Source organism: Corvus brachyrhynchos, unplaced genomic scaffold, assembly GCF_000691975.1.
Source record: "Corvus brachyrhynchos isolate BGI_N302 unplaced genomic scaffold, ASM69197v1 scaffold43, whole genome shotgun sequence".
Classification (NCBI taxonomy): Eukaryota; Metazoa; Chordata; class Aves; order Passeriformes; family Corvidae; genus Corvus; species Corvus brachyrhynchos.
This window is the reverse complement of record NW_008237353.1, coordinates 3,059,839-3,068,965: the sequence shown is the minus strand read 5'-3', so window position 1 is coordinate 3,068,965 and position 9,127 is coordinate 3,059,839. Positions and strand designations below refer to the sequence as shown.

At 39.2% G+C, this 9,127-nt stretch overlaps 1 protein-coding gene across 7 annotated transcripts in view; it reads left to right on the top strand.

The window, feature by feature from the left end:
* KIF13A (kinesin family member 13A) overlaps positions 1 to 9,127 on the top strand; it is a 119,119-nt gene that overhangs the window by 90,078 nt on the left and 19,914 nt on the right. For all 7 annotated transcript variants that reach the window (XM_017730685.1, XM_017730680.1, XM_017730681.1 and 4 more), the window contains 8 exons: positions 3,660 to 3,822; positions 4,451 to 4,591; positions 6,244 to 6,393; positions 6,545 to 6,709; positions 7,268 to 7,441; positions 7,959 to 8,110; positions 8,225 to 8,357; positions 8,448 to 8,594. In XM_017730685.1, coding sequence (XP_017586174.1) covers positions 3,660 to 3,822; positions 4,451 to 4,591; positions 6,244 to 6,393; positions 6,545 to 6,709; positions 7,268 to 7,441; positions 7,959 to 8,110; positions 8,225 to 8,357; positions 8,448 to 8,594 — 1,225 coding nt within the window. The remainder of the gene's footprint in view (positions 1 to 3,659; positions 3,823 to 4,450; positions 4,592 to 6,243; positions 6,394 to 6,544; positions 6,710 to 7,267; positions 7,442 to 7,958; positions 8,111 to 8,224; positions 8,358 to 8,447; positions 8,595 to 9,127) is intronic.

Below are 9,127 nucleotides of genomic sequence, written 5' to 3'. Positions count from 1 at the left end.
CTGTTTCCTTTAAAACAGAAGCTTCCTTACTCAGTGATTTTTTCTATATGTAGTGAGTTTGAGTGCTCTTTTCTATGTAATTATTTTTGCTTTATTCTTCACCATTAAAAAACCAAATCCGTTTACAAGAGGGATCTAAACCAAGATAGTCAAGATTGTTTTGCAGCTTTCAAGTTGGGAGTGTTAGAACAGAACAGATCTTGGTTTAGTTTTTGTGCAAGATTTTGTTTTGTAATTTCTGCCCAGTTTAGCCTGGGAAAAAACCTAAACAAATAGCTAACTGTTGACCAGCAATGACTAGAATGTTTTTCATGGCAAGTGTAGAGAGAAGTAGTTCTATGATTCAACATTAATTAAAATAATTGTTTGCCCCTGTAAAAGCTAAAAACAGAATCATTTGGAACTGAATGTAAAAATGTTGCAGAGTCGTGGCTGGGATTTGCAGGTTCTTTTAGAGCTGCACAAGAAGTGCAAGAGTGAGAAACATGTTAGCTGGAGCTCTTTCTATTCAGAACTGCTTTGAGCACAGCAAAGCCATCAAGAAATCATTGATAATGCACTGAAGTAGCAGAGAAGAGAACAGGGCTTACTGGCAAGGGAGGCAGTACCTCTAAAAAGATGCAGCAGAAGGGAAAAGGAAGTAGCCAAAAGCATGCCTGTCCTTGAGAGCTGAGAAGAAAAAATGGTAATTGATTTGCTTAAAATTAACCCCCGTAACCATGTAATAACGTAAAAAAAGAGAATCTGGAGTGATACCAAGGCTAAGTGTTCTGTCAGCTTTTACTTCTCAGTCATTTTTAGATGTTTCTGAGGAGAACCTGTGCTTTGAACAAGAAGTTTTGCCTCTGAATTCCATGGGTGAATGCTTTACTCTGTATAATATAACTGTTGAACTGCTTGAAGCCTGTATTTTGCTGCATTGTGAAAAAGAGGAGAATGGTTTCTCTTTGGAGTGATCCGTGAGGTGTCTGATAATGTTTTAGTGGAACTGCCATTAAATAAGCAGTTTTCTGGAAGAACTCATTATCAGTTTCCTGTCCTCCAGAAGATCCTCTTAGGTATACTTTTTATTTATTTATAGTTCTAGAAGAGGTTTTGGCTGCTGAAAGAAGAGGAAAAAAAAAGAATCTTCTTAAATAAGAAACCAGAAAAAAAAAATCTTTGAGTGGTTTCTGCTGTAAAAGCATGGCAACATGTTGCTGAGAGGATGTTTACCAGCCAGCTGGCCAGAGGGCAAGAAATCCAGGGAAGAATGGGAAGACTGGATGTGAAAAATGTGCAAAAGTTCCAAGAGTCTGGATTGCAGGGGATTTGATTGGTGCAGTTTTAGCTGTCTCTCTGTTGCCATTGCAAATGAAGCTGAGCTCTACTGGATCAGCCAGCAAAATTAATTTGATAGGTATCAGATGTGGGCACGTATCTGTCAGATCAGCTGGAACACATTGCACAGAGGTTATTCCAGCTTTCTGCTGACTGTGGAAGGACAGATGATACCTGGCCTGGTGTTAAATCCTGTTGGCATAAAGTTAACCCATTGTAACTTTGAACAAATTTTATTTGTTGTGGTGGTGGTGTACTGGACCAGGGGTTCAGTCCAGCATATCCTGTGTCTGGCATTGGGATCCCCACAGACTTGCAATGATACCTTGTGAGCGTCAGTTGTTTCTCCTTGTCTGGCTTAAATGATTGTTTCAGGATTTCATGTTCAGTGAGATTTGCTCAAGTTAATACCCTAGTGGAGCTTGTCATATGTTTCATGTGGTAAGAACTAATAAATACTATCTGAAACTTTTTTTTTTGTTTAACTTTCTGGAAAGGTTCTGGCACAGCTGTATCTGGAAAAACACAACTGTTGTAAGAACTGCCCATAATAATTGGTTGAGTTGCTTTTAAGTTCTTCTTACAGTCTTAAAACATTCCTTTCTCAAGAATCTAGCTAAGATTGGTGTGGGAGACTCCCAAAAAGCATTCCAGATGTTGGTGTCCCAGATTAAGGAAGCGGCTGGCTGTAGCTGGATCCAATGGCTCTTACAGCACTTACATGCAGATCAAAGCTGCCTTCTGTTTCTCAAGTTAGGCAGTTGTCTTGCAGTGGCTGTAGGTGTAGTGCACTCTCAGTATCAAATACTTTCTTTTGATTAATTCTTGACTACCTTAATTTTCTGTGTGAGTCCAAAATTATAGCTGTCTGTGGAATGTGTCACTTGCATGGTCTGGAATTGCTTATTTAATTTCGATAGCCTGGATAACAGAAGCAAGAGGCAGAGGGAAAGGATTTTTCCATGTAATGCTGGGAGGAGATATGGAGGAAGTTACTAAAAATCCATTGGTAGTAGCAGCTATTTAAGATCCAATAAAACCCACCACTGTTGCAAACCTAGGCTGGATGTGGGAGAGAGGGAGAAAGCTGCATGTTTTAGCATGTTGAAGGCACCAAAATTCAGGGCTGCTTGCTAACACTGCTGGTTGTTTACAACTGTGGTCGTGGTATCAGAGGACTGTCAGAGTGCAATTTGAATTAGCCATTCTTTGGGATTTTTTGGAAAAAGATAACCACTCAAACGGAATTCTGTTGGTGACTGAGAGGCATGTTAGCAGCAGGCAGACTTTGACTGTATTCATAGGAAAGCCCTTGTTCCTCCTACAACTGTGTATAATGTAAGGTGTTTTGTAGAAATGAGAAGTGTATGTGCTCAACATGTACCATATTTCAGTAGGACTTTGCATAGAGAGGCTAAAAAAATCATACAGGGGAGAGCTGGTGACTGAAATATCCGAAGTTTGATGATGACTTTTACAAAGGTGATGAGACACAGTAAATTCTGTTGAGATTACAAAGAAAGGCAGAATGAGCTTTGCTCAGAGGATAATTGTGATAATTTTAAAAGGTAACTGAAAAATGAGAATCTCAGGTGAGGACATATCCTAGTACACAGGTGTATGTATAGTATGTGTCATAGCAGGTTTGCCAGGTGTTACGTTAGAGTAGATTTGCTCAGACAGGCCTGAGAAACTTCTTTGGAATTTGTCCAGAAACTGAGTGCACAGGCTTTAACCTGTGCTCATTCATCTGTTACTTAAAAGATACCTTGGGTAAATAGGATTTAAGGTTTTTTTATTTCTATTTTTTTAATGTGTACGCTTGAGTAAGTGGAGGGTGGTCTGTGGTCTGTAACACTGCAAAGCCCTTGGTGTGATACAAAGCTGTGGCCTGCAGTGATTGCAGGTTCTAACATCACGATCGCAGGAAGAGCAGGTTTTATCAAGATGAAGTCTCACATGTTGGGACTGGTAGATTCTGTGGAACAGGACTCCAGATTAAAGACAAAACCAGCTGCAATTATTTCATTTCTTGAAAATGCGAAATGCCCTCGGGGCTTTAAAGAAATCATCACTGTACCAGCTCCCATATTACTGTGTCCTTTTATTTGGACATCACCGTACTAGACGTGCCTCAACAGTAATTTGTTTGTTTAATATGTGATCACTGCTTTTCCTCAATAAAATTGTCTGAGTGTTTTGTGTTCCTTGACACAGTGCTACGCAGCATTTCCTCTTAAACTTGTTTCAGAAAAGTCTTTGTTAGCACCTCTATTTGCAGCTTTCCAATAATAGAAATAGGTTTCTGTGTATTTTTCATGTTACCTACTGCACCACAGGGATGAATTGTTTCGACAGAGCCTGGCTAAACTTCGAGAGCAAATAGTAAAGGCAAATACTCTGGTGAGAGAAGCAAACTTCTTAGCAGAAGAAATGAGTAAGCTAACAGATTATCAAGTAACACTTCAGATCCCTGCTGAAAACCTCAGTGCCAACAAAAAGGTAATGATAACAAAGAATGCTGGAAAATGTAGCTTTGTGACTAACCTATGTAGCATACATCCATCTTGAGCCCATAAAATGTTACTTTTGTTAGATTATGCATAGGCAAAATAGAAGTACTACCTGACTAATATATTGAAAGTGAGTAATTAAGTAAAAATGGCAGAGCATTAAGTATGCCTCATGCTGTTTTCAAGTGTATGATCACCATATGTGCGTGCAGATTATGAACAGACATTTGTTCTGTTGCTGCAGAACCTGCGTTCTAGTTATGTGTGCAGAAATTAATGGGTTTTGTTACAGTTTCCTACAATTTCATGTTTTAAAGGGTTTTACAGTGCTGCTGTAAATATAATAGCAATTAGGATAATATGCTTGTCCTAAGGGCTTTGATTGAGTGTGTTAATGTTCCTGTGGGAATGGTCATTGTTTGAGAAGGATGAAGGGATCTGGATCCTCAGAGATGTTTAGGCCATGCATTTTCTGAGGACGGAAGCAGCATGACTGGCATGCAAAGAGAAGCTGCATGTTCTGTATTTTATTCCTTTCTAGGAATGCAATTTGAGTGAAGAGTTAAACCACTTAAATGCACCTTTCCTACACTGATGGTTTTTTTCTTCTGATTTAGAGGGGTGCAATAGTAAGCGAGCCTGCAATTCAAGTGAGAAGAAAAGGAAAAGGTACTCAGGTGTGGACTATTGAGAAACTAGAGAACAAATTGATTGACATGAGAGACCTGTATCAAGAATGGAAGGAGAAAGTTCCTGAGGTATCTTACATATTTTCAAAATGGATCAAAGATTGAGTTTTTCTTTAAACCCCTTTTAATATATTGTAGAGAGCAAGTGCAATGACTTTGTATATGAAAGGTTAGGGTACTATGTTTTACTTTTAAAAACCAAAATGAACAAACTAAAACCCAGAACAAAACCAGTATGACTAATACTAAATATTCAAAATGTCCATGCATAATAAAACACAGGTATGTCCTATCTCACTTGTGTTCTCAGATGTTAAGTGTGCTGAGGTCAGATATAATTGTGCTGAGGCAGTGACTCACAGTGCCACTAAGAGCATATGTTTACCTGGCATGCAGATGACCACCAGCTCTGAATGGAAGCAGCAAGCTGCATTAGAAATAAAATTATTAAATTGCAGTCAGTGTTAAAGCTAACCAGGATGCTGCTTAGATACACTTACGGCACAGAACATATTAGTGGGATAAAACTTGATTTTAAACTATGAAATATTCTTTAATTGCATTTGTATGTATATTCTCTAGCCTTAAAGCAGTGAAGAAATCAATTGAAGATACTTAGTCTACCTCAGTATTTCCATCAAAACCAAGTGGTGTTTTGTGAGAATTTAAGTAGCACATTAGCCTTGGCACATAAGCATGAGATTTGTCAAAAACTTGCTTGTTTACTGGAAAGAGACGTGACATTTGGTGTTCCAGAAGACACCATCTAAGTATCCAGGTAGAAGTGCATAGGAAGTATATCTTACTGTCTTGTGGCTGATAGGAAGCACCTAAATTACTTGTATCCAGAATCATTCTCAAATATGTTTGAACAACTCTTGTACCTTTGTTACATGCTTTGGACTGGACAATGGGAATCTCTAAAATCATAACACAGGGGAGGTCAAGCACTTCATCTGTGCCCATTGAAGACAACGATGATTTTGCTGCTGACTTTAGTAAGAACTGATAGCACATATTTGAATACATTATGTCTGCCTGAGCCAGGATCATCCTTTCCATGACCTATGTTGTCCATAATGCATGTGTTCTATGTGCTACATAGAAACACGTAGGTCAAATGCATGTGTTGGAAGACAAAAGAGAAGAAGTGGTGAAGGAACTGACAAATTCACTGAGGAGTGCCTATCATGCTAGGAATCTGCATGAATTATTTGTGGCTGTATGGGGAATGCTGCAGGTGCGATCTCAGTTCTATGGGAGTCATAAGAACACGTGTAGGCTTAAGTAGGAGTCATCCTGCACCTTTCCTTTGCCCTTGTAGTGGTAGTCAGCAGCCAGACCAGCACAACCTGAGGATGGTTTGACCTCTTGTTTAAGAAGTATAAACAGAGCAGAAAACATGAAACATCTTGAAATCAAGGGCTCCTGTGATTGCTCACAGTAAAGTCTGCTTTGCCTTGACATTGCTGAAATATGCAGGTCATCATATTATTATATCCCTTAGTAAAGAAAGGATTGTATAATGTCTCATCTCAAAGATTTTATTTCAAATTTGTACTATGATTCCAGTCTCTTTCTGCTTGTGTAACAGGAAGGAACAGAAAAGATGGGTAGTGAAGTCATTTTTGTGCCATGATCTTTTAATGCTGTGAGGTTATTTGATCTCCTGTTCCCATGCTGATGGTTTTGTGACATCTCTTTCAATATCTCTAAAACAGATAAGGAAGCTGATTGGCAAGAGAGGTGATCCTTTCTATGAAGCACAGGAGAACCACAACTTGATCGGCGTTGCCAATGTGTTTCTGGAGTGCCTTTTCTACGATGTGAAGCTGCAGTATGCCGTGCCCATCATCAGCCAGCAGGGCGAGGTAGGGCCGGGCTGGGAACACTGAGCACTCCTGCAGGGCTCCTTGTGCTGGAAGGATCCCTGTGCACCAGGGGTTTAACAAGCAAATGGTGCCTGCTGTTTCCCAGTGAATTTCAAACTGCCATGTATGTTCTCTTTGTAATTGCCTTCAGGTTGCAGGGCGGCTGCATGTTGAAGTAATGCGTGTCACTGGCTCTGTCCCAGAACGTGTGGTAGAAGGAGATGATTCGTCTGAGAACTCCAGTGAGAGTGGGAGTCTAGAAGTCATGGATAACAACGGAGAAATTATTCACAGAGCGAAAAAGCTCTCCTGCAGGGTGAGTGAGAACACCTGATGAAGTTTATGGTTTCAGGCCTCTGTAACTATGTAGTCAGCCTGATATAAAGTACTAGGCTATGTAGACTATGGCTTGCTGAAAAATCTCCAAAAGGAGAGACTTCTCTTGTTCCAGCTCAGGGTAGGCCAGACAGTGGTTGTCAGCGGCTGATTTAATTTGTATTAGTTTCTAGTAGATGTACATCTGCATCATAAGTACTGGTGTTACAAGGACTATTTGCAGACACAGAAGGGGAAACAGTTCCCTGTAACTATACCCTGTAGTTTGATCGCCCAATGTAGTATCTATGGGTGGTGTATGGATTCAATTTCTTCTGTGATAAAGCATTTCATTCTCCACTCGAGCTTATCAGCTTCGTCAAACGAAACATGTACATGGGTGAGGTCCTTACATCTACATTTATGTATATGCAAAATAAGATTTCCTAAATGGGAATGTCCTTACTGCCCTTTAAATTTCTTCTTGGCTGTTGGTCTTTAATTTTCAGTTGAAGAAGAAACAATCATATTCGTGACAACATCTGTTTTGTCTCCTCAGGTAAAAATAAAAGAAGCAACCGGACTGCCACCTAATCTCTCCAACTTTGTCTTTTGTCAATACACATTTTGGGATCAGTGCGAGTCAACAGTAGCAGCACCAGTGGTAGATCCAGATGTGCCTTCACCTCAGAGCAAAGATGCTCGTTTTACAGTGACCTTCTCTCACTGTAAGGTAAGTATTTTTATTTTGAAATAGTGTTACCAGGAGGATCATACGTTTGAGAGAAACTGTTCAGAGTCTGAGCCTTATTTTGCTGGGGGAAGGAGAGAGTTAAGTCATATAACTAATGACTTTTGACTATGCTTAAGAATGCCATAATATTTCAGTTCATCACTTCTTCAAAATGTAGCAAAAGGAAAAGATCTTTTAATTAGTGGTCTTTTAAATTCAGATGTCATCTTTAATGTGTGGAGAAAGATACTGTTTATATAATGACTGATTATATACTTTTTTGGCAAGCTCAGTAGCTTAAAAGAGATCACTGGAGCTGTGACATCACTTATGCAGAAGCATGAATTACTGAGATGATGAGGTTTTACAACTTTCTTGTCCAGAGTCGAGCTTTGTGATGCATACTGTATGATTTTATCAGGCAGGAAGTTTAGTTGTTTGGTGTGTCCTTACAAGCAAGTTGAGGAGATGCACTTATTTAATATGGTTGAATGTGATTGTTTTTTCTCATTGCCAGGACTATGTGGTGAATGTCACAGAGGAGTTTTTGGAGTTCATTTCAGAAGGAGCTCTTGCTATTGAGGTGTGGGGTCACAGATGTACTGGCAATGGCAACTCTGTTTGGGAAGTTGATTCTCTTCATGCAAAAACTAGGACACTGAGAGACAGGTACAAATAAATTACAAATGAACGCATCCATCAACTTTCTAAAAGTTTTTTAATACCTGTGCTGCACAAAATACTTTGAGGCAACCATGAGTTTTTATGGGGATGTCTTTTTAGATGGAATGAAGTAACTCGAAGAATAGAAATGTGGATTTCCATACAAGAATTGAATGAGATGGGTGAATACACTGCAGTTGAACTCCATCAGGCAAAAGATGTAAACACAGGGGGAATTTTCCAGCTTAGGCAGGTACATATCTTTTGCTTGCCATCTTATTCATGCTTAAATTGATTTTTAAATTTTATTCTTAGTTTCTCTCTACCTCAATTTCCTGCTTAGGGTCATTCTCGCAGAGTTCAGGTGACAGTGAAACCTGTGCAGCATTCGGGAACGTTGCCTCTCATGGTAGAAGCAATTCTTTCAGTCTCTGTAGGTGGGGTGACTGCCAGATCAACCAAACTGCAAAGGGGCTTGGACAGCTACCAGGTAAGGCAGTAATTTCTCATTTTGATGTGGTTCTGCTGTTCTAGACCCAGCCTGACATAATTCCAAAAGGGACCTTAGCACACTGGTACGTGATTTGCAGTTTTACATGTGTTTGAGGTTAATACATGTAACGTGAGCATGTGGTGCTAAATCTGCTTCTTTTTTTGCTTATAACTCAATGGATGAGTGATAAAGTACCAAGTGCGGCAGGACAGAAGGAATATGGAAATTGTTTTTACTTTTGTGTGTAGAGGGGATTAATACTAGATTCCTAGTGTATTAGTTTCTCTACCTTCTAGGGATGGTGAAAGTTGAGGAGGGAAAAAACAGAAAAAAAAGAAATTTAGTAGAGAAAATGTAGTGAGATACTATTTAGCTTTTCAAAAACCACCAAGTTGTTATTTGATAAGAATCAAAAACAGTCATCACTGAATTTGAAAGGGGTATTCCACATATCCAATATAGTCCTTAAGAAGCATAAATTATTTCAGCTGATACCACATAAATTCATATTGGAAATAAAGCATGATTTT